At 42.2% G+C, this 25,924-nt stretch overlaps 1 protein-coding gene across 6 annotated transcripts in view; it reads left to right on the top strand.

The window, feature by feature from the left end:
* Window positions 1–735: 735 nt before the first annotated feature.
* The window catches only part of EP300 (E1A binding protein p300), a 90,879-nt gene continuing 65,690 nt past the window's right edge, over window positions 736–25,924 (top strand). For all 6 annotated transcript variants that reach the window (XM_045363558.3, XM_045363557.3, XM_005567166.5 and 3 more), the window contains exons 1-2: window positions 736–1,242; window positions 24,255–24,889. In XM_045363558.3, coding sequence (XP_045219493.1) covers window positions 1,149–1,242; window positions 24,255–24,889 — 729 coding nt within the window. In that variant the 5' untranslated portion in view covers window positions 736–1,148. The remainder of the gene's footprint in view (window positions 1,243–24,254; window positions 24,890–25,924) is intronic.

Raw genomic sequence — 25,924 nt, 5'->3', positions numbered from 1 at the left:
AGTGCTTACTGCGGGAGCGAGAGAGTGCGGAGGGGAGCCGGGTCGGAGAGAGGCGGCAGGGGCCGAGACAGTGGCAGGGGGCCCGGGGCGCACGGGCTGAGGCGACCCCCAGCCCCCTCCCGTCCGCACACACCCCCACCGCGGCCCCGGAGCCGGGCCGGCGTCGACGCCTAGGGGGGACCATTACATAACCCCGCGCCCCGCGGCGCCTTAGCCCGCCGCCGCGGGCGGCCCCGAGCGGAGCCCCGGGGGGCGGGCGCTCCCAGCACCTGGCCGCCGGCGGTGGGGGCCGTAGCGGCGGCCGTATTTATTTATTTTCCGCGGGAGAGGAAGGCGGAGGGGAGCGCAGCGCGAGGAGGGGCCGCCTGCGCCGCCGCCGCCGGAGCGGGGCCTCCTCGGTGGGCTCGGCTTCGGCGCGGGCGTGCGGGTGGCGCTGCTCGGCCCGGCCCCCTCGGCCCTCTGGTCCGGCCAGCTCCGCTCCCGGCGTCCTTGCCGCGCCTCCGCCGGCCGCCGCGCGATGTGAGGCGGCGGCGCCAGCCTGGCTCTCGGCTCGGGCGAGCTCTCTGCGGCCATTAGGGGCCGGTGCGGCGGCGGCGGCGGCGGCGCGGAGCGCGGCGGCAGGAGGAGGGTTCGGAGGGTGGGGGCGCAGGCCCGGGAGGGGGCACGGGGAGGAGGTGAGTGTCTCTTGTCGCCTCCTCCTCTCCCCCCTTTTCGCCCCCGCCTCCTTGTGGCGATGAGAAGGAGGAGGACAGCGCCGAGGAGGAAGAGGCTGATGGCGGCGGCGGAGCTCCGAGAGACCTCGGCTGGGCAGGGGCCGGCCGTGGCGGGCCGAGGACTGCGCCTCTAGAGCCGCGAGTTCTCGGGAATTCGCCGCAGCGGACGCGCTCGGCGAATTTGTGCTCCTGTGCCCTCCTCCGGGCTTGGGCCCAGGCCCGGCCCCTCGCACTTGCCCTTACCTTTTCTATCGAGTCCGCATCCCTCTCCAGCCACTGAGACCCGGCGAAGAGAATAAGGAACTTCCCCTATCCCCTCGGGTGCCGTCGGAGCCCCCCAGCCCACCCCTGGGTGCGGGGCGGGGACCCTGGGCCGAAGAAGAGATTTCCTGAGGATTCTGGTTTTCCTCGCTTGTATCTCCGAAAGAATTAAAAATGGCCGAGAATGTGGTGGAACCGGGGCCGCCTTCAGCCAAGCGGCCTAAACTCTCATCTCCGGCCCTCTCGGCGTCCGCCAGCGATGGCACAGGTTAGTTTCGGCAGCCCCGGCCTTCCACGTTCCCCTTAATCTTTTCTACTCGGTGCGCCTTTATTCTTCCATTTTTTTTTCTTCCTCTCTCTCTAGTTCCCTGCCCCTTAATTAATTTTAAAGGTATTTGAATGAGCGGGTCGAAGACGTCCAGTAGCCCAACCATTTTCTTTGCCTTCTAATACATTGGTTGCAACACTATGTCATATCGGTGTGTGTTCTGGAATTAGAGCTCGTAAGTGGGTGCTGTATAGAAATGGCCTGTATTGTTGCTCCCGTGCAGTTTGATTTGGGAAATGCCAATGCATTTGTGTGTAAGAACTCCTATGCAATTTAAGTTTCAATTCTTTTGTTCTTGGTAAATGAAGAATTTAGAATCCTTTCTCCTTACTGTACTTACTCTGTTTCCTCTACTTTCCACTCTTTTCAAGATTTTTTCTCCTTTGCAGAATATTTTATGTTGAAGAATAGGGTGTAAGAAAATCTTGATATTGTGTGTGCGAGGTCGAAGATTTCAGATTAGAGGTGAAATTTAACAATTCTTTTATCTCACCTACCATTCTTAGCTTTTTTTTTTTCTTTTTCTTCTTATTTGCTTTAAGAATCAATATGGAGCGCAGTTCATTTCACATCTCCCAGTTCTTTGGTGTGAGACCAAAATGTCTGAAACTCCGGATTTTTAGATTGGGAGAACAGGGGCATGTTCTTTGCAGTTTCAGTCACTTTCTCATTTTAGGGGAAATAAAAAAGATAAACAATTTTGTAGAGTTACGTACCTGGAAATCAAGGTTAAAAGAGTTCCAGTCATCAACTACAAACATGAACTGATTGTACAAAAGTTTAAAATGTGCATTAGATTTTGTGTTTGTGTGTGTCTTTGTCTTTTTACACTTTTAAACATACTTGGAGATCAAGATTTTCGTGTAAAAGCTTTGCGGATTTTTTAGTTCATTCATTTGTGGACTAGCCCCTTTGTCAGGAGAAGTTCAGGGAGACTTCCTCCATCATCCCTTCATTCTTCTCTTACAGTTAGTTTAATGGTGTTATCCTGATGGGTAAGGACCTTTTCTTTGCTGGGATAATGAAGATGAAGAATGGCTGGCCATCTGACAGTCCACAAGATGTTCCCCTTTACTACGGAGCATCTCTTTAACTCCCTGAGAACAGGCTCAACGTCATCCCTCCATCTGCCAGTGAGAGTGCATAATGGAGTTAAATGTACCCTTTGAGTTTGTGGAGAACTTCGAGAGCATGTTTCTAAGTAGGCTTCATTTCAGAGAGTGAAAATGGGAAGACAGAGCTAATGCTTTGAATTCGTTGCTTTTATAAGAAAGATGTGAAGTGAATTTAAGTTAACCTGCAAAAATTGAGCAGTAGGAATCTTGCAGAGTTTCTCTTGTAACATTGATTATGCATGAACTTTGATCTGTACGTGTTCTATGAAGGTACTGTAGTGTCCAGGGAATTTTTTAGCTGGGTTTTTTCCTTCAGAATTCATACACATACACACGTCGTTGTATTCCTTTGCACCTACTAAAGTGCCATTCAGAAGGATTTTTTAGATCATCTTTAGACACTTAATCAATCACCTGTAGATTTTTGTGGTGTTTCTTTAGTATTTGTGTAATGTGGTAGTTTTTGCTTTTTAGTTTTGGTGTAACGTGGTAGGAGATTTTACATTGGAGTTAGCCAGTGACTTGGAACGTAGAGGAAACTTTTTTATGTACTTTGAGGAATCCTGATTTGAGCAGCTTCGTCTTGGAGCTGTATTGTAATACTTCTGTTCAGGTGTGCTACTGCTTTCTCCATGTCAGTCTGTTTTGCTACTTGAAATATCTTCGAATAATTACAAGAGTTCTAAATGTATCAAGTGGGCTTTTACAGTTTAAAAAACCCTCAACATTGAGATTAATTCATTCACTCATAATACTCAGAGTTTATCTTAGTTACTTTTCTAAATTTTGTAATGAGGGTTGACTTCCTCCCTCCTCCCCAAATCAAGATTCTACTCCAGGAATTCTTTGGTGTACAGTTTTTAATTGTAACCAATCTGGGTTTGGGGGAGGGGAGAAATGAGTATAAAGAAATACTGTCCCTCTGTGAACTTAATTCAAGCTGGGTACCATTATACCTTTTTTGTTGTTTGTTTGTTTTAGACAGAGTCTCTCGCTCTGTCACCCAGGCTGGAGTGCAGTGGCGTGATCTCACTACAACCTCTGCCTCCCGGGTTCGAGCAATTCTGTCTCGGCCTCCCTAGTAGCTGGGACTACAGGCGCAGGCCACCACACCTGTCTGATTTTTGTATTTTTAGTTGAGATGGGATTTCACCATATTGGTCAGGCTGGTCTAGAACTCCTGCCCTCGAGTGATCCACCTACCTTGGCCTCCCCGAGTGCTAGGATTACAGGTGTGAGCCACCTGGCCAGGGGTACCATTATATCTTGTTTTTTTTTTTTTTTTTTTTTTGGCATTCTGCAGTTTGTAATATGTTTTCAGGTAACTGTTATTGGAGGCACATCACCTCTTAAAACTTTAAATTTCAAACTTGTAACTTTTGATTTTTGAGTTGTCACTTGGGTGAAAGAAAATTTTTCCTTGATATTACGGTTTTTGTCTAGAACTGGTTGAAATAAGCCCTAAATTCTAGCACGTAGGAACTATTTTTTTTTAAGTGATTTAGGCTTGCAAATCTCGTGATGTAAATATATCCACCAAGAGCGTTCTGATGTCAGCTTTAAAGGAAAGAAAACTGGAATCCAATGGGATGACATGCTAAAGTGTTACAAACCAAATTAGTACTTAAGTTTCAACGTCTGCATTTCTGTTTAATACTCAGATATTCTCCTAAGAAATTTCCAGGTTGATTCAAATAAGTTAAACTCAACTTTTACGTGTTGGGATGGGGAAGAGACTTATTTGTAGTCTTCACACCTTTATGTTCTTGTTTCAGTATTTGCATTTGATCCATTGAAATTTTTATTTCATTTGGTATCGTTAGGGTAAAACATCATTTGAGAAATGACATATTTTTCTACCTCTCCTCCCTCCAAAAAAAGATTATGAAAGCCGCTTGTAAACTTTTTTTTTGTAAAAATGACCGCAAGACTGGAAAAGTTAATGTTAGGCAAATCCTGGAAATATTTTTTGGAGCTGTTTCTGATGATCTGAGTGATGGAAATGATGGGGTCATCTGTTGTCTTCATTATTCAGTGAACATGTTTTGTCACTGCTTCGTAAGCACTTAATGCCATATGTACTTAAAAAGCACCTGGAAAGATAGGATTTTAGGATCTGGCATATAATTAAGTAGGGTAAAGATCCTTCTGGTCTTGGTACAGGTTTGTGACCCTGAGTTTTGGGCTTTTTTTGTTTTTTGGGTTTTTCCCCCATTTCAAAGACACAGGGCAGATAGTATATAAAAGCATACCTGCCTTTTGACCAGTAGATTAATGTACACAGTGGATAAGTGGTAAGGATTTTTAAAATGTCAGCTCTCCTTTTTTTTGAGACAGAGTTTCACTCTTGTTACCCAGGCTGGAGTGCAGTAGCGTGATCTTGGCTCACTGCAACCTCCAAGCGATTCTCTGCTTCAGCTTCCTGAGTAGCTGGGATTACAGGTGTCTACCACCATGCCCAGCTAAGTTTTGTATTTTTTAATAGAGACAGGATTTCACCATTTTGGCCAGGCTGGTCTCGAACTTCTGACCTCAGGTGATCCACCCGCCTTAGCCTCCCAAAGTGCTGGGAATACAGGCGTGAGCCACCACACCCGGCTGTCGGCTCTATGTTGTTAAAATGCCATTGTGTGTTAGTGATTCATCATCCTAACCAAAACATTTTGATCAAGACCATTTATTTTCCAGCTCTGTAACTTGTGATATACTTTGTTTTATTTTATTTTGGCTTGAATGTTTACATTAGAGTTTGCATCTGGAGTCTTGCAGATACAGCTCCTTGATTTAGTGAGGCATTGCTCTCCTCAGATTAAATTGCAAAACATTTTACTAAAATGCCTTAAATTTTTCTGGCAATTATTCTCAAGGCCTTGTAAGTTCATTTGTAGGACTTCAATAAGGTTGTCTCTGGTTGATAATGAGATAAAGTGACTTTTAAGTTGTAACTCTTGTATGCGTTACAGTATTCCAGGAGGAGTTCATCTTCTTTTGCAGAGGTTGGAATTGTATTGGCATGTCCAGTGAATGGATAATAGGGAGGAGGGAGGAAAAGATTTCTGCCTTGGTGGCCTTTTGGTATTATTTTGTGTTTTTCTTTGCTTTTCTATCTCCTTTTTAGTCTATTTAATAAAAAGAAAAAAAATGGCAACAGCTGAAAATTAATGTGAAGTGGTACTTGTAGGGACATTAAGTGGTAAATAGCAAAGAGAAAAAAGAGTAGGAAGAACGTTGCAGATACAAGTGGGAGTGTAAAATACTTTTTCCTGGTATATTTACAAAAACAATTTGAGAGTTATTCTGCCAATTCATATACCCAGCAATTAATGGAAAAGTAAAATATGCTACTTTTGTGTTTGTCCAGATTCTAGGATTTCCTCCTTTGAAGATTTCTAAAGTTGAATTTTTTTAAGTGAGGCAAGCGGTAAAATTAATGGGCAAATGAAACAAATTATACCAAGTCTATTTTTTTTTTTTTTTTTTTTTGAGACAGAATCTCGCTCTGTCACCCAGGCTGGAGTGCAGTAGCGTGATCTTGGCTCACTTCAAGCTCCACCTCCCAGGTTCACACCATTCTCCTGCCTCAGCCTCCCGAGTAGCTGGGACTACAGGCGCCCACCAGCATGCCTGGCTAATTTTTTGTATTTTTAGTAGAGACAGGGTTTCACCATGTTGACCAGGATGGTCTCGATCTCCTGACCTCGTAATCCTCCCGCCGCAGCCTCCCAAAGTGCTGGGATTACAGGCGTGAGCCACCGCGCCCGGCAAAAATTTTTTAACATTGAACTTCGCAGGTGATTTTTTTTTCCACTTAGTAGACAGTAGTTTTGTTCTGAAATTTTAATGGGAAATTTTTTATTACTGCTCACTTTCCCAGAAATGCTTAAGAGGATAAATATTAATTGAGGTGTTAAGCCTCTTCTGAGTAATTTGGATATAATTTGTTTTTAGATACAGATTCTTTTTTATAAATGCCCCAAAGCAATTAGAAGTAATTTTGTTGAGAGAGAGAGAGAGTAAAAGTATTGAAAAGAATAAGAGAGTAGCTAAGAGAATGAGTATTGGAGTCGGACTGCTAGAGTTCATATCCCAGACTTGTATTTATTAACTGTGAACTTTGGGCCCAATACTTAACTTGGCTCAACCTCCTCACATTTATTCCTAACCACAACCCTGTAAGGTGGGTACCCACCTTATAGGAATCCACCTTACTTACCCAGTCTACAGGGTTGTGGTTAAGAATAAATGAGAATTCTCTTTATCAGATGCTTAAGACTATGCTTGCTTCTGTGTAGTATGTGTTCATTGTTAACTGTTTTTAACTTTATTGTTAAATATACCAGAAGGAAAGCAGTGGTAGGTGGTTTGGGGTTGTTTTGTGTTTTTGTTTTGCGATGGAGTCTTGCTCTATTGCCCAAGCTGGAGTACAGTGGCGTGATCTTGGCTTACAGCAACCTCCACCTCCCGGGTTCAAGCGATTCTCCTGCTCACCTCCCGAGTAGCTGGGACTACAGGCATGCACCACCATGCCCGGCTAATTTTTGTATTTTTAGTAGAGACAGGGTTTCACTATGTTGGTCAGGCTGATCTTGAACTCCTGACCTCGTGATCCACCCGCCTCAGCCTCCCAAAATGTTGGGATTACAGGGATGAGCCACCACACCCAGCCTGTTTTTTTTTTTTTTTTTTTTTAAGTGGATATGTAGTAGTCCCCCCTTATCGTTGGGGGATACATTCCAAGGTCTCCAGTGGATACCTGAAACCGTGGATAGTAGTGAACATAATTGTCATCAGAACATGTTTCTGTCCGTGTCTTCCACACACAAATTTAATACCTTTTCTTCTTAACTGATCGCTTGTCATGCACTGTGGCTGTGATGTTTGCAGTTTGAGGTGCAACAGCAAAACTATCGCAAATTTTTTTCCTTCTTCACAATTTCACAGATAGATTTGATCTTTGCAACCTCAGCATACAATTTTTTTTTCGTTCCTTATTAAGCCAGGAACTTTCACCTTTAAGCAGTTTACAGCTTCTCTTTGGCATATCCAAATTGCTGTCATTGCCACTCTTGCACTTAGGGACTATCATTAAGTAAAATAAGGGTTACTTAAAACTCAAGCACTGCCCTACCCCATAGTCAGTCTGACAGTCAGTCTGATAACTGAGATGGCTACTAAGTGACAAATGGCTGGTAGTTTATACAGGTGAATACATTAGACCAAGGGGAGATTCACTACCCGGTCAAGTGAGATTTTGTCAGGCTACTCAGAATGGCATGCAGTTTAAAACATTGTTGTGGCTCTCGCCTGTAATCCTGGCACTTTGGGAGACTTGAGGCAGGAGGATTGCTTGAGGCCAGGCATTCAAGACCAGCCTGGGCAATGCAGTGAGATCCCTCCGAACCCCCGACCGTCTCTAGAAAAAAAAAATTTTTTTAAATCAGCAAGGCGTGATGGGGTGCATCTGTAGTCCTGGCTTCTTGGGAGGCTAAGGTGCAAGGATCACTTGAGCCCAGGAGTTTGAGATTACAGTGAGCTATGATCACACCACTGCACACTCCAGCCTGGGTGACATAGCAGGACTCTGTTTCTAAAACCACAAAAATTAGTGTTTATTTCTGCAGTTTTCTTTGTAATATTTTGGACCACAGGTGTCTGAAATGGTAGAAAGCAAAACAGAAGATAAAGATGAACTACTGTGTAGATAGACTGGATAAAGAGAAAGCCAAGTGCATGATGTTCATAGAGGAGTCTTAGGAGTAAGCCTTATGGCATCTATCCAAAGGTTGTTTTCTAGAAGTATCAGAATATGGGAACAGAGCTTAAAATAGAAAAATACTGTACAGTTAGCCTTCCATATCTGTGGGTTCCGTGTTTGTGGATTCAGCCATGGATTGAAATATTTAGGGGAAAAAAATGCATAGTTGCATCTGTACTAGACATGTACAGGCTTTTTCTTCTTGTCATTTTTCCCTAAACAATACGGCATAACAACTATTTATGTTGCATTTACGCTGCATTAGATATTGTTAATAATATAGAAAGAATTCAGAGTATATAGGTGGATGTGTGTAGGTTATATGCAAATATTACATATCTCCTTTATCTCAGGAACTGGAACATCCTCAGATTTTGGTATCTGCAGTGGAGGGAGTGGATTCTGGAACCAATTAACTAGCAGATACCAAGGGACAACCATATATACACACACACACACACACACACACTCATTAAGATGTCTTGGCCGGGCGCGGTGGCTCAAGCCTGTAATCCCAGCACTTTGGGAGGCCGAGACGGGTGGATCACGAGGTCAGGAGATCGAGACCATCCTGGCTAACACGGTGAAACCCCGTCTCTACTAAAAAATACAAAAAACTAGCCGGGCGAGGTGGCGGGCGCCTGTAGTCCCAGCTACTCCGGAGGCTGAGGCAGGAGAATGGCGTGAACCCGGGAGGCGGAGCTTGCAGTGAGCTGAGATCCGGCCACTGCACTCCAGCCTGGGCGGCAGAGCGAGACTCCGTCTCAAAAAAAAAAAAAAAAAAGATGTCTTGTGTACATAAGTAATTGAAATGAAAATCAGATATTCAAGGCATAATGAGAAAATGGAAAACATTGTTCTTGTTAGAAATGTTCAAGAAAAGAATGGCTTCTTGATAAAGAACTGTGTTAAGCATAATTTTTTCTTTCTTCTTTTTAGACACAGAGTCTCACTTTGTTTCCTAGACAGGAGTACAGTGGTGCAATCTTGGCTGACTGCAGCCTCCATCTCCTGGGTTCAAGCGATTCGCCTGCCTCAACCTCCCAAGTAGCTGGGATTACAGGCACCCACCACCATGCCTGGCTAATGTTTGTATTTTTAGTAGAGACGGGGTTTCATCATGTTGGCCAGGCTAGTCTCGAATTCCTGACTTTAGTCTGCCCACCTCGGCCTCCCAAAGTGCTGGTATTACAGGCGGGAGCCACAGTGCCTGGCCAATTAAGCATTATTTTTTCTGTTTTTCATTTTGTTACCTGGGTCTTTTTTTTTTGAGATGGAGTCTCACTCTGTGGCCCAAGCTAGGGTGCAGTGGCGCGATCTCGGCTCACTGCCAGCTCCGCCTCCCAGGTTCACGCCATTCTCCTGCCTCAGCCTCCTGAGTAGCTGGGACTACAGGTGCCCACCACCATGCCCGGCTAATTTTTTGTATTTTTCATAGAGACGTAGTTTCACCATGTTAGCCAGGATGGTCTCGATCTCCTGACCTTGTGATCCGCCTGCCTCGACCTCCCAAAGTGTTGGGATTACAGGTGTGAGCCACCACGCCTGGCAAAGAATAAATTTTTTTGAGGTAGAGTCTTGCTGTGTTGCCTAGGCTGAAGTTATCCTCCTGCTTCGGCCTCCTGAGTAGCTGGGTTTACAGACGTGAGTCACTATGCCTGGCTCCAAGAAACTTTCTTATAAAGGAGAAAAAAGTAGGAGCAGTACAGTGCTCCAAAGAATTTTTTTACAACAGTTAAGGAAGAACTACCTTTTACTTGTAGCACTAGAGATTTCTGTTTCAAAGCATAAACAAAGAATACTTACCCTTATTGTAATGTACTCTCATATTTTCTGTTGTTTTCTTTTTCTTTTTTTTTTTTTTTAGTACTGGTTGCAGCCTACTATATTGATTTTTATGATCCACTGTTGGCTTGTGAGCCATAATTTGAAAAATACTGGCGTAGAAGAGTTGACAAGATGGCAGTTATTCTGTATTAGGCCAACATTTTCTGTATGCTAGGCACTTATCCTCTGTACATTGTTCCTTCTTTCCTTCCTGGAGTTTATAGATAAGGGAAGAAGACTGGCATTCACTAAGTCTGGTGTGATCAGCATTGTATTTGGGAAGTACACATATAGTGGGAGGAACAGAAGGACCTAACCCAGTAATTAAAGGCCCTGGTAGCTCTCTTTGAGGAATTGTGTCTGATTTTGGGATCTCACAGATAGAGACAGGGTTAGTAAAAATGAGCCCAGGCTAGAAAGGAGACTGTGTGAGGCCAGAGTATATCCTGTTCTGGGAACCTATAAGTACTATCTAACTGGTAGGATAGCCAAAAACATGACTGTAGAGGTGAGCAAGGGGCCAATCATGGAGGGCTTATAATACAGGAATTTAGACCTTCTGTTTTACCCATTTAATGGATGGAGCAGAATTGTGTCTTAGGCAGTTAAGTAAAAGGAGGAATAGTTTGGGAAGAAGCAGGGAAAAATGGGAGGCAGGGAGACCAGTGAAACAGCTGTTTTAGGGTTCCAGCCACTCTTACCATAGAAGACGGAAAGAAGTGGAAAGATTTGAGGGAAGATGGATGGTCAACAGAACTTGGTGATTGATTAGAAGTTAGGTAGTAAGATGAATAAATCAAGGATAATTCCCAAGTTTAAAGTTTGAGCAACTCGATGGGTGATTATTTATTTATTTATTTATTGACAGACTTTCTCCATCACCCAGGTTGGAGTGCAGTGGTGTGATCTCAGCTCACTGCAACCTCTGCCTCCCGGGTTCAAGCGATTCTCATGCCTCAGCCTCCCAAGTAGCTGGGAGTACAGGCATCCGCTACCACACCTAGCTAATTTTTGTATTTTTAGTAGAGATAGGGTTTCACCATGTTGGCCAGGCTGGTCTCAAACTCCTGGCCTCAAGTGATCTGCTCACCTTGGCCTCCCAAAAGTGCTGAGATTACAGGCCTGAGGCACTGTGCCCAGCTGGATAATTATTTAATAAATTGGGGAGCATAGGAAGCATAGTATTTGTGAAGTGGGTGTGCAGGTGTGATAGGGCTAGTGATGTTACATTTGGGGCATTTTGAAGTCGTGTGGTTCTTCTGAGTTGAGCAGTCGTTCTTTTCATTTGCTGCACCTTTATCTCATTTTAGCCAACAAACATTGGATACCTACCAAATCTTAGGCATTTGCAATGTAAAGACGAATTAAGGTGCCTTCTGCTGTCACAACCTTTAGAGATACAGTGGGGTTGGTATACATGTCTACACAATTTTCCTATAAGTTACGCTTTAAAAGGTTTTGTAAATGTTCTGTATAAAGGCAGGGGATAGGGATTGTTTTTGACAGAGTGGGTTTGGAGTGTTTGTGGAAAACTTCACGGAGAAAATGCATTTGAATAGGGTTGGTGGAAATTAAAGTAACATACCTTAGAGGTAGGGAAAGTTGGAAGAGTTTTTCAGATGGAGCTAACATGGTTCTGATGTGGCTAGACTATACGCTGTGTGGTAGGGCTTTTCAGGGGAGACAGATGGGAAAGGATGTTGGGGTTCTATTATGGAAAAAGATATATGTTAAGGAATTTGCCATTTATCTGAGCATCAGGGTAAAAATTTTATGACCACGTTGGGGAAAGACTAATTCTGGTAATGCTGTACAGAGCAGCAGTAGGTAGAACCTATGGCAGGGAGACTAGGAGTATGTTATTTACCTCTTTTGTAATAAGCTTGTCATTTGCCTTGGAAATTTTTGGTAAATTGTAATCAATAAAGTGAATTGTTTATTTTGTTCAAGATCCATGTTTGGTTTACCAGTTGTCATAAATGTAGAAAATATATCAGATACCAACTTAGAAACCATTCACTCTCCCTGTTATTTACAGATATGCAAGTTTTTTTGTTGTTTTTTGTTTCATTTCGTTTTTAAAGGGTATGTTTCTCCATCCAGGATTCTCTATAGGCATTCCCTTGTAACAAATCCCAAGTTTTGCTCAAAATCAGGAACTGTTCAGTGACAGTTCAGTTAGCACACAATTTAGGCTTACTATAAAACATGTTCTTGAGTTGATTCTTAAGGTGGGATTTTAATGAATAATAGTGTCTTCATCATGTAGTTTTTTGTTGTTGTTGTTTTTGTTTTTTAAATACAGAATCTTGCTCTGTTGCCCAGGCTGGAGTGCAATAGTGTGATCTCAAGTAGCTAGGATTACAGGTGCCTGCTACCACACCCGGCTAATTTTTGTATTTTTAGTAGACACAGGGTTTTGCCATGTTGGCCAGGCTGACCTCGAACTCCTGACGTCAGACGATCTGCCCGCCTCGGCCTCCCAAAGTGCTGGGGTTACAGGTGTGAGCCACTGTGCCCAGCCTCATGTAGTTATTTTCACAAGAAGTGTCACTATATTAATACATTGAAAAAGAGCAAGGTAGATTGTCAATGTGAATTTTCTAAACATGGCCCCAGGTCACGTTCTGGATCAATTAAAGCACTTCATCTCTGTTTAAAATTCAAGACTTAAGGCTGGGCGCAGTGGCGTACGCTTGTAATCCTAGCACTTTGGGAGGCTGAGGCGGGCAGATTACTCGAGGTCAGGAATTCGAGACCAGCCTGGCCAACATGGTGAAATCCCATCTCTACTAAAAATACAAAAATTAGCCGGACGTGGTGGCAGGCGCCTGTAGTTCCAGCTACTGGGGAGGCTGAGGCAAGGGAATCTCTTGAACCTGGGAGACAGAGGTTGCAATGAGCTGAGATTGCGCCTGGACCACAAGAGCAAAACTCCGTCTCAAAAAAAATAATAATTATTATTATTATTCAAAATTGAAATGTGTTGGGTTTTTTTGTTTTTTGAGATGGTGTCTCACTCTGTCACCCAGGCTGGAGTGTAGTGGTGAGGTCTCAGCTCACTGCAGCTTCCGCCTCCTGGGTTCAAGTGATTCTCCCACCTCAGCCTCCCGAGTAGCTGGGACTACAGGCATATGCCACCACAACCGGCTAATTTTTGTATTTTTAGTAGAGACAGGGTTTCGCTGTGTTGGCCAGGCTGGTCTTGAACTCCTGGCCTCATGATCCGCCCCCTTCGGCCTCCCAAAGTGTTGGGATTACAGGTGTGAGCCACCACGCCCGGCGTTGTTGGGGTTTAAGAGTAAACTTCAAGTTAATCTCTTTCCAAAGTATGGGTACACCTTTTGATGTCATGATAGAAGGACCATGTTAAGAGTACATATTTTGAAATTTGCTTGCACTTTTGCCCTTTCACTATTGGATTTCAAAATTCAATAGCTGCCAGCATTTGTAGCTATGTAATCCTGTATAATTACCATCTTTTATCCAAATTTGTATAAAACTTAACAAGTTATCCTAATTTTTTGGAAGTATTAGAAATCTTGTTTATCATGGATATTTTATTTTATTGCTTGGATATTTTATTTTAATTAATTAAATGTTAATTTTAATTAATAGCTATTTATTTTAATTAATAAATGGATATTTTATTTTAATTATAAAATTAAATTTTATTTTGGATATTTTATTTTAATATGGATGGATATTTTATTTTAATCCAGCATGGATATTTTATTATAATTAATGTTCCTTCAAATTACGTAGTTTGAAATGTTTGTGCATCTTTATTTCCTTGCTAGGTGGGTTGTTTATATGATAATTCTTCATCTACGGAGGGTTAAAGTACCTTTTTTAAATGAAGTACTGAATAGAGGTTAGGAAAGTTGTTTGAACCTGATAAATTTGTGAGATTTACAAAATTTGCTCATTTCAAAAGCTTCAGTTTTAAAATTTCACGCTTTTTAAGCATCCGGTGTAAGAGTAGGAGTGTCCGAAAGCAATAAGAATAAGAAGTCTTTGTAAGATTGGTAGTTTCAGTGTTTAGCCAAACCATTATCACAATTAGAATGACTAATGTAAGTTTGATTTTCAACTCCATTCTTTTTTTGTTTTGTTTTTTAAAAAATTCCAAATCTCTAACCTAGACTAGGTACGGTGAGTGTTCTGATCTCTGACCACCTCATTACTCATTTTGTTCTCCCCACTTTATTTCAACTGCTAAACTGGCTGAGCTTTTACTCCTCCCCACCTTAGGTTGTTCCACCCTTCATCTGTCAAGCTCCTACTCATCCCGTGGACTCAACCTCTGGGTTAGATGAAAGAAAAGTTTGAAATGTCCACTCTTTAAAAACATTAAGTGTTTTTTGTTGTTTGTTTGAGACTGGGTCTCGCTCTGTCTTCCAGGCTGTAGTGCTGTGGTGCAATCTTGACTCACGGCAACCTCGACCTCCTGGGCTAAATGATCCTCCCACCTCAGCCTGTAGCTGCACCACTATGCCTGGCTAATTTATAAATTTTTTTGGTAGAGACAGGGTCTTGCTGTCTTACCCAGGCTCGTCTCAAACTCCTGGGCTCAATCGACCTGCCTTGGCCTCTCAAAGTGCTGGAATTACAGGTGTGAGCCGCCTACCTAGTCTGGCCTAAAAGCATTTTTTTATTTTTATTTTTTGAGATGGAGTCTTGCGCTGTCGCCCAGGCTGGAGTGCAGTAGCGCGATCTTGGCTTACTGCAGTCTCCACCTCCAAGGTTCAGGTGATTCTGGAGCCTTAGCCTCCTGCGTAGCTGGATGGCGTGTGCCATCACCCCTGGCTCATTTTTGTATTTTTAGTAGAAATGGGGTTTCACCATGTTGGCCAGGCTGGTCTTCCGCCATCCTCAGCCTTCCAAAGTCCTGAGATTACAGGCGTGAGCCACCGTGCCCGGGCCTAAAAGCATTTTAATGCCACGGAGAAAGCCAGCTAAAGGGAGGAGGAGCAGTAGATGAATTCTGTGGGATTTGAGAAAATTGACTAGATTTGAAATAATTAATAAAAGTATTTTACTTAATGAACACAGTTTAAGAGAACTGAGTTGATTTTACTTCATTTTACCTAAATTACAAAGGTAAGTGTGTTTATTCAACAAATAATGTGTGAGCCTTTTAAGTTAAAAAAAAAAAAGTAACTGAGAGAGATACTAATATAGTAGAATTAGATTTTGAGCCAAAATTATTTTAATTTTCAATTGCATTTTGTGTCATAGTTAAGTAAATAGAAAATTATCTGATTTATGTTCATAGTGCAGTGTTTGGGATTATATTTTTAATGGTCCTAATTTTAAAGGTTATGCTTCATTTATATATACTACTCCATTTAATTTTTCACATATCATTGAATTGTTTTGATCCTTTGATTTTTGGAAAGGCTAAATGAACAGTTTTTTTTTTTATTTATTTGGAGTTTCGCTCTTGTTGCACAAACTGGAGTGCAATGGCGCAGTCTCAGCTTACTTCAACTTCTGCCTCCTGGGTTCAAGCGATTCTCCTGCCTCAGCCTCCCAAGTAGCTGGGATTACAGGAATGTGCCACCACACCCAGCTAATTTTGTATTTTTTTCTTAGAGACAGGGTTTCTCCATGTTAGGCAGGCTGGTCTTGGACTCCCGGCCTCAGGTGATTGCTCGCCTCGGCCTCCCAAAGTGCTAAGATTACAGGCGTGAGCCACCACGCCTGGCCACCGAGTTTATTTTATAAGGGATTATTATATGGTTAAATCTGTTGTAAGGAGCAGACCACAAGAAATAATAGGAGACAGCAAGGGTGATCTACAGAATCAGTATGTAATAATGAAAGGATGTTTTGACTCAACACTAGTTTCCCACGTGTTTAATCCAAATTCAGTTGTTGTTTAAGTTGTCACATTTCTAATACATGGTCCATTGGGTAAACCATGTATTAGGCTAAACTTTTCTTTTTCTTTTTTTTTTTTTTTTTTTTTTGAGACAGGGTCTCATTCTGTTGCCCAAACTGGAGTGCAGTGGTGTGATCATGGCTCACTGCAACCTCAACCTCCTGAGCTCAAGCAATCCTCCCATCTCAGCCTCCTGAGTAGCGGGGACTACAGGTGTGCACCACCATGCCTGGCTAATTTTTGTATTTTTTTGTTGACACTGGAGTCTTTCTGCATTCCAGGCTGGCCTTGAACTCCTGCATTCAAGCAACCCTCCAGCCTTGGCCTTCCAAAGTGCTAGGATTATAGGCGTGAGCCACGGTGTCCAACCTATGCTAAACTTTTCACATCAGATTTAAATGTGTCTTGTCCTGTTGTACTTCACCATGATTGGACTAAATGTACACTCAGATGAAGAAACTTAAAAAAAAAAAATACTGCTCCTTGTGAGGCAGAAGAAACATTTTACTGAAAGTCAATTTTATATTGGAGCATCATTAAAGGCATAAAGGAACTTGTGAACAGACTACTTGGTAGAAGCAGCCTGGTAATGTTGATTGGTTGATACTTTAGTAAGCAGGAAATGTCTTACTGGAGATAGTTCATTCATTTCAACAGTTATTTGTGATACTGTTTTTTAATATTTGCCGTAGGATAGTTAAAAGGTGATGGACAAACTTCAGATTAATGAATTTTTAATTAAATATAAAGGGGGCAAAAGTAGATAAATATCTAAGAGCTCACTTTACTATCTAGAAAAAATACTTGCTGGCCCAGCGCCATGGCACACATATGTAATCCCAGCACTTTGGGAGGCCAAGGTGGGAGGCTTGCTTGAGCCCAGGAGATTCAGACCAGTCTGGGTAACATGGTGAGACCGCCACCTCAATAAAGTTAAAAAAAAAAAAATTAGGTGTTGTGATGTGTGCCTTTGGTGGCAGCTACTGAGGAGGATTGCTTGAGCCAGGAGGTGAGGCTGCAGTGAGCTGTGATCCCGGCACTCCACTCCAGGCTGGGCGACACAGCAAGACCCTGTCTCAAAAAAAAAAAAAAGGGAAAAACATGAGACAGCAATCAAATACAATAGATTTGGCTTCAGTACAGATTAAATTAAAACCCTCGCTGTAGGCCCTAGAATAACAAAGACCTCCATATTACTAAAGCTGATTACTATTTGATGAACTCTGTACACGTAGCTAGTATGGACTTCTGAGGTTGTTGAAATTAATGAGAATAATACATGTGAGGTGCCAAGAAAAATGCCTGACACGTTGAAAGTGCTGGATAAATGTATGCTGTCATCATTGTAAGCTGGGCTGTCTCCTGATAGTGTAATGAGTCCATTGAATAACAATAGGTAACATGTTTATAGTGCTTAGTGTGTGCCAGGTGTTCTAAACACTTTACATTTATTCACTCATTTAATCACAAATAACATACATTTATTTACTCATTTAATCACAAATAGCATGAAGTAGGCACTTTCCTGTTATGCGGAGATGGAAACAAGGTTATTCCCTGCATTTTTTATTTTTTATTTTTTATTTTTTGGCAGAGGGAGGAGGATGGGGATGGACGGAGTTGGTTTTTTTGGAGCTTCTGAGACCCCAGCTTCAGGCGGTGCTTTTTTTGTTCCCCCAGAGATGGAGTCTCGCTCTGTCGCCCAGGCTGGAGTGCAAATGGTGCGATCTCGACTAACTGGAACCTCTGCCTGCCAGGCTCAAGTGATTCTCCTGCCTCAGCCTCCTGAGTAGCTGGGATTACAGGCACCCGCCACCACACCCAGCTAATTTTTGTGTTTTCAGTAGAGATGGGGTTTCACCATGTTGGCCAGGCTGGTCTCAAACTCTTGACCTCAAGTGATCCGCCCGCCTCGGCCTCCCAAAGTGCTGGGATTAGAGGTGTGACCCACTGCGCCCATCCCGTCCTTTTTTTTTTTTTTTTAAGTTATTGAGACAGGGCTTCACTCGGTCACTCAGGCTGGAGTGCAGTGGCAGGATCATAGCACACTGCATCCTCTACCTCCTGGGCTCAAGCAGGCACTTTGAGTAGCTGGGACCTGTAGGTGCATGCCAGCATATCCGACTAATTTTTTTTGTTTTTTGAGACAAAGTCTCACTCTGTTGCCCAAACTGGAGTGCAGTGGTGCCACTGCAACCTCCACCTCCTGTGTTCAAGCGATTCTTCTGCCTCAGTCTCCCGAGTAGCTGGGACTACAGACACGCGCCACCATTCCCGGCTGATTTTTTTATTTTTAGTAGAGATGGGGTTTCACTGTGTTGGCCAGGCTGGTCTTGAGCAATCTGCCCGCCTCGGCCTCCCAAAGTGCTGGGATTACAAGACGTGAGCCACCGCATACGGCCTGCATCCAGCTAATTTACAAAAATTTTTTTTGTAGAGAGGTGGTCTTTCGCCCCTCAGCCTTCCAATGTACTAGGATTACAAGCGTGAGCCACTCTGCTGGCTTTCTTTTCCTTTTTATTTTTTCACACTTCCAGTGGTCCTTGGGATCTGTGTATACTTTAGAATCAACTTGTCCAGTTTCTTGACAGACTTTAGAAGTCTGTTTGATAATTGCGTTGAATCTGTAGGTCAGTACTGGGGAATGATGTCTTTAATACTGAGGATTTCTGTCTAAGTGTTTGAGATATTCTTTTTAGGCAGCCTTTACTTTTGAGTTTACACCTGTTTTATACATTGTCAGTTTTTTCCTATGTTATAAATCTTTTTTTTTTTTTTTTAATTTGAGATAGAGTCTCACTCTGTCACCCAGGCCGGAGTACAGTGGTACAGTCTCTGCTCACTGAAAACGCTGCCTCCTGGGTTCAAGCAATTCTCGTGCCTCAGCCTTCTCAGTAGCTGGGACTACAGGCGTGCACCACCATGCCTGGCTAATTTTGGTATTTTTAGTGGAGACAGGATTTCACCATGTTGGCCAGGCTGGTCTCAAACTCCTGACCTCCAGCAGTCCACCTGTCTCAGCCTCGCAAAGTGCTAGGATTACAGGCGTGAACCACTGCGCCCGGCTATACATTATTTTAAAAATTACTTGTAACCATTTGTTGCTGCCATACAGAAATTCACTTTGATATGTTTATATTTATGGTATAATCAGTCACCTTGCTAACCTCTCAGAATTTCCAGTTGTGTGTATTTCTTTAAAATTGACAATGGTTGTGTATATTCATGGGGTATAGTTGATGTTATATATATTTGCTTTGAATTTTTTATGTCAACAGTTATATTATCTGCAGACAATAAGTTTTGTTTCTTCCTTTTTCTTTCTTTCTTTTTTTTTTTTTTATCGAGACAGAGTTTTGCTCTTGTCACCCATGCTGGAGTGCAGTAGCACTATCTCAGCTCACCGCATCCTCCACCTCCCGAGTTCAAGCGATTCTCCTGCCTCAGCGTTCTGAGTAACTGAGGTTACAGGCATGCGCCACCACTTACCGCAAATTTTGTATTTTTGGTAGAGACAGGGTTTCTCCTCAGGCTGGTCTGGAACTCCCGACCTCAGGTGAACACCTGCCTTGGCCTTCCAAAGCGCTTGGTTTACAGGCAAGAACCACCATGCCCGGCCTTTCTTTTTTTTCCTTTATAGAATTTGTAACCTTTTTTTTTATGTGTGTGTGTGTGAGACGGAGTCTTGCTCTGACACCCAGCCTGGAGTGCAGTGGCACCATCTCTGCTCACTGCAACCTCTGCTTCCCGGGTTCAAGCGATTCTCCTGCTTCAGCCTCCCAAGTAGCTGGGACTACAGGCGCCCGCCACCACACCCAGCTAATTTTTTGTTTTGTTTTGTTTTTTGTTTTGTTTTTAGTAGAGACGGGATTTCACTATATTGGCCAGGCTGGTTTCGAACTCTTGACCTCAAGTGATCTGCCCACCTTGGCCTCCCAAAGTGCTGGGATTGCAGGCGTGAGCCACTGTGCCTGGCCAAGATGAATCTTATATTTTCTTTATCCTTTGTTACTATGGTGAATGACAGTTTATAGATGTTCTGGTGTCCCCTAGATTCGTGGGATTATCCCAACTTGATGATGGTTTTTGAGACTTTGGTTTGCACTCTTTAAAGAGTCTTGTTTCTGTGTCCATGAAGAAGGTTGGCCTGTGTTTTTTTATATTGGCCATGTGTAATTTTTATAATATTATTTCTGTTTTTTTTAGAAGTATTTGTGTTAGCTTGAAATTGTCTTTTTCTTGAACGTTTGGTGTAGGGCATGCCTGTAAACAGTTCGGATATGGTGCTTTCTTTATGGAAAGATTAACCAAGGATTTATTTTCTTTAGTAGTAGTAGGATTACAGTGGTCTGGCTTCCCATGTGGTTTTCTTTTAAACTTTTATAAATGGGAAATTTCAATGTAATAGAATATATTATAAAGAAATCCCATGTGCCTGTTACCCAGCTTCAAGTTTACTAGTATACCACCCTTCCACCCTTTTTTTGCTGGAGTATTTTAAAGCAAATCCTAACCATGTCATTTCACCAGAAATATTTCAGTGTGTATCTTTTATGCCATTGTTGTAGTCAATAAAGTTAATGATTTCTTAATATCACCCATTACTCAGTCTGTACTTAAATATCCCTTACTCTCATTTCAAAATGTTTTTATAGTTGGCTTGTTTGAATGAGGATTCCACCTCCCAGCTTACGCTATGAATTTGTTGGAGAAACTGGGACATTCCATATCCTATATTATTTCTTTTTTTGCTAAGCTTTGAGTATTTTCTCTGGAATGTATTTGTTTTGTATATTTTCATTTTTTTGTATAAAGTTGATAATAGTATTGCTTTGTCTTTTAATTTTCTTTTTTTCTTAACCTTCTTGAAGTTCATCTTTTGTTACTGCAAACAACTAACTTCTAGTTTTGGTAATGCTGTTATATTCGTATTTTCTCTTTCATTTATGCTTTTATCTTTGTCTTCTTCCTATAAATACTATTTTTCTCATATAATTTGTATACTTAATTCACTATTTTTAAGCAACCTCAGGAGACTCACTGGAGAATTCATTAATTTTTAACTTTATTTTCTAACATAGGCCTTTAGGTTTTGAAATATATTTTTTATTACTCAATTTCCTTTGTGATTTCTGCTGTAACTTACCACTGCCTGCTTTTAAAATTTCTAAAGTGAAGATTTTTTTTGCCCTCTATGTTCACTATGCTAATGATAAAATATTTTCTTGGATACTCCAAGGGAAAAGTAAAAATTGCAAGTAAAGTATGATCTCAGTTTTGTAAATCACATAAATATAAGGAAATAAAGAACTATATCAGTATATTAAGCAGTCATTTTTGAATAGTGAGTTTAAGTCAGTTTTGTTACACATTTGGGTGGTGTTGGTGATTGGTTGTGGTGGTGGTGGTGGTGGTGGTGGTGGTTGTTGTTTGAGATAGGATCTCCCTCTGTCACCCAGGCTAGAGTCACCTAAGCTGCCGTGATCCTCCTCCTTCAGCCTCTGTAGTAGCTGGGACAGGCACAGGCCACCAGGCCTGGCTAAGTTTTGTATTTTTTTGTACAGTTTGGTTTTCGCCATGTTGCCCAGGCTGGTCTCCTGAGTTCGAGCCATCTGCCCTCCTCAGCTTCACAAAGTGCTGGGATTACAGGTGTGAGCCAAAGTACTCAGCCTTGTGACACATTTTTGATGGAGGAGCCCATATGATATTTTAAAAGGAAAGAGTAATTCTGTAAAACTCGGGACTCTAAATCATGCCCTGAGATCTTGGGATACAATTTGGTTTAGTTCGTATATGATCATGTGCTTACTATGTTACGCTGTAGGCAAGGAGTTGGTGTATAAGTGGTAAAACATGTCCTTCCCAAAGAGCGCATGAGTGGAGTGAGGGGTGGTCACAAGGGATGGCAGGGGGAGGAGAGGAGGCAAACCCGGAGATAATTTCATTGACATGATAAAATGCTGTAAGATATAGAAGGAGCAGGACTGGGAAGGAAAGAAAAAAAAAAACAAGAATAGGAAGGGCACATACAGAAAGAGTCATACTTAGGAACCAAGATTGATTGGATCCAGTAGACCATTAAGAAAATATTTTGTCTTCAAGGGATGGACTGTTCTTTAAGAGGCTAATAGCTGTAGAGTTTTTGTTGTTGTTAGTAGACAGGGTCTCACAGTGTTGCCCAGACTTGATGTGAATTCCTGGGCTCAAGCTATCCTCTTGCCTCAGCCTCCTGAGTAGCTGGGACTATAGGTGTGTACCACTGTGCCCAGCTCCCAGTAATGCCTCTTTAATGTGAAAACTACTGTAGAGAATTAAAAGGGAAGAAAACTCAAATAATTTCTATAATAGGTTAATACTGTCAGTAGGTCAATATTGAGTAATTTTGTTCCCCCAGGGGACGTTTGGTGATGTCTGGAGACAGTTTTGATTGTCACAATTGGGATATGGGTGCTACTGGCGTAAGTAGAAAGACCAGGAGTCTCCTGATGATACTCGAGGGCGCACGACAATCCCCCTCCACCCACAACGAAGAATTATCACACAGCTCAAAATGTTAATAGTGCCAAGGTTAAGAAACTCTGCATTAATCTATACTTAGCACCCTGTTTTGTTTGTTTGTTCTTTATTGAGACAGGGTCTTGCTCTGTCACCCAGGCTGGAGTGCAGTTGTGCAGTTAGAGCTCACTACAACCTCAAATTCCTGGACTCCAGTAATGCTCCCACCTTAGCCTCCTGAATAGCTAGGACTATAGCCTAGTGCCACCCCACCCAGCTAACTTTATTATTTCTAGAGACAGGGTCTTGCTGTGTTGGCCTGGGCTGAAGAATTCCTCCTGCCTTGGCCTCCCAAAGTACTGAGATTACAGATGTGAACCACCAGGGCTAGTCTAGCACTGTTCTTGATAGGGGTGGTTTGGATGGTGAAGGAGCCAGAGGCATGGTTTTGTACCCTATTCTGGCTAGATTTTGGTTAAGGAAAGCTATTCTGTAGGCTACAGGTCAAAAACCCAGCCTGTTGAGTGCCTACTTTGAGACAGGTACTATATAGGAACTTGGTAAAAATGGTGGATAGCCCTCTGCTTAACTGGAGCACACACTGAATGTTCCACAAATGACGGGTCTTTTGTATCAGTTGTCTGTCTTTATGTATTACAATATTTAAAATTTTTTTTTTCCCATCCTGAGTTTAGTTTGTGTATAGATAAGTTATTTTAACTGTTCTTCTAAGGAACTTGGGAATATTAATACAGCTTAATTGCATTTCTTTTTTCCATGACGGTGGATACAAACCTTTAGCTGGCAACCCATGTAATAATGGGTGTTGTGTTTTTTTTTTTTTTTAACTAAAAATAAAACTTTATTTCAATTATTATGCTGATTCTATAACATTATTTAGAATGCTAGGGTTTTTTTTTTAATTTATACTTTAAGCTTTGGGATATATGTCAGAACATGCAGGTTCGTTACATAGGTATATACGTGCCATGGTGATTTGCTACACCCATCAATCTGTCATCTACATTAGGTATTTGTCCTAATGCTATCCTCCCTAGCCCCCCACTCCCCGACAGGCCCTGGTGTGTGATGTTCACCTCACTGTGTCCATGTGTTCGCTCTCCTACTTACGAGTGAGAACATGCGGTGTTTGGTTTTCTTTTCCTATGTTATTTTGCTGAGAATGATGATTTCCAGCTTCATCCTTGTCCCTGCAAAGGACATTAACTCATCCTTTTTTATGGCTGCGTAGTATTCCATGGTGTATATGTGCCACATTTTCTTTATCCAGTCTATCATTGATGGGGGGTGTTGTACTTTCAATCCCTTTATTCCTTGGTCTTATTTTAGGTACAGTTCTTAAGTGTTTTAAGTCTGTTGAGGTAACCAAATATCCCCTCAATTTAAAAAATCTATACAATTGTTTTGGTATGACCTAAAAAACTACGATACAAATAATATATAGGGCTGCGTGTGGTGGCTCACGCCTGTATCCCAGCACTTTGGAAGGCCGACGCGGACAGATAGCTTCAGCTCAGGAGTTCAAGACCAGCCAGGTCAACATGTCAAGCCCCACCTCTATTAAAAATACAAAATTTAGCCAGGTGTGGTGGTGTGCACCTGTGGTTGCAGCTACTTGGGAGGCTGAGATGGTAGAATCACTTGAACCTGTGGATGGAGGTTACAGTGAGCCAAAATTGCACCACTGCGCTCCAGCCTGGGCAACAGAGCAAGACCCTGTCTCAAACAAATAGAAAAACGTGGAGTGAGGTTTGGAAATGATACTTAATGCTTATTAAGAACAAAATATAGGGCAGTTTTTAAATTTTGGTTTTGTCATACTTTGACCTTTATGTTTTCCCTTTGCTTTTAGATTTTGGCTCTCTGTTTGACTTGGAGCACGACTTACCAGATGAATTAATCAACTCTACAGAATTGGGACTAACCAATGGTGGTGATATTAATCAGCTTCAGACAAGTCTTGGCATAGTACAAGATGCAGCTTCTAAACATAAACAGCTATCAGAATTGCTGCGATCTGGTAGTTCCCCTAACCTCAATATGGGAGTTGGTGGCCCAGGTCAAGTCATGGCCAGCCAGGCCCAACAAAACAGTCCTGGATTAGGTTTGATAAATAGCATGGTGAAAAGCCCAATGACACAGGCAGGCTTGACTTCTCCCAACATGGGGATGGGCACTAGTGGACCAAATCAGGGTCCCACGCAGTCAACAGGTATGATGAACAGTCCAGTAAATCAGCCTGCCATGGGAATGAACACAGGGATGAATGCTGGCATGAATCCTGGAATGTTGGCTGCAGGCAATGGACAAGGGATAATGCCTAATCAAGTCATGAACGGTTCAATTGGAGCAGGCCGAGGGCGACAGAATATGCAGTACCCAAACCCAGGCATGGGAAGTGCTGGCAACTTACTGACTGAGCCTCTTCAGCAGGGCTCTCCCCAGATGGGAGGACAAACAGGATTGAGAGGCCCCCAGCCTCTTAAGGTAAGTACAGTTATGGTTTGTGTGCACAATTGGCACACATGTGAGTATTGCCATGATGGATGGAGGGTTTGCCTTACATTGTATAGCAGTTTCCACATACTACACGACAGGAATTTACTGTGGGCTGTCATAAGTTTTAAGAAGTGCCTGTATTAAATTTAAGTAAAACATTTATTTTACAACTGGTATTCTATAACTTCATACTTCCAAATGATTGCTGGCTAATGCTGGTTCTCTCTGGCACAAGTATTGGAATGTTTTTATCTCATTTCCAAGTCCAGTTTAGCCTTGTAGCCTCCTTATAAAATTACAGTTTGGAGATGGATGGCATTACACTATCTTCAGATGGAGACTCCATTTGTTCCTATTGCTTTGACTCTCCTTGGTTTTCAAGAGAGACATTTATTCTAAGAAATGTATTAACTGGTATTTTTCTTTATTGGTTGATGGAAGTTAAGGTGCATTTGTTTATATGACACCTCAACAGTGTAGATGTTTCAGTGAACCAGAACTTGGCCAAAGACTTCTGTTAGCTTAGAGAATGCTAAGTATATTATTTAAAATACTTTAAACTCTTTAAATGTGTACCCTGTATACATAAATAAGACATAATCACACATACTTCAGTGCTTATTTCTCCATATTTTTCTTTACATATTTTATCCGTTTTTCTTAAAATGGGATCACACTATGGTTGCCGGTGCCTGGCATGATGGCTTCACTTGGAAGATTAAGTTGGAGATAGGTACGATTTTCACAAGGAGTCAGGAGCAAGTTTTCTCTGTAACAGGAATAATTTGAGCAGATATCAGGACTTCTGTGTTCCTGAGAATATTGGGTGCAGTGGCTCATGCCTATAATCCCAGCACTTTGGGAGGCCAAGGCAGGAGGATCTCTTGCACCTAGGAGTTAGAGACCAACCAGGTAGCATTGACCCCCATCTTCTATTTAAGGGGGAAAAAAAAAAAAGAACCTTGATGGTGACAGAGACTGCAAATGTGAATTGAAGACAGATGGAAAAACTTGTGTTGGGGG

Source organism: Macaca fascicularis, chromosome 10 (assembly GCF_037993035.2).
Source record: "Macaca fascicularis isolate 582-1 chromosome 10, T2T-MFA8v1.1".
Lineage (NCBI taxonomy): Eukaryota > Metazoa > Chordata > Mammalia > Primates > Cercopithecidae > Macaca > Macaca fascicularis.
The sequence above is the reverse complement of the archived record's forward strand: the minus strand, read 5'-3'. Positions and strand labels throughout refer to the sequence as shown.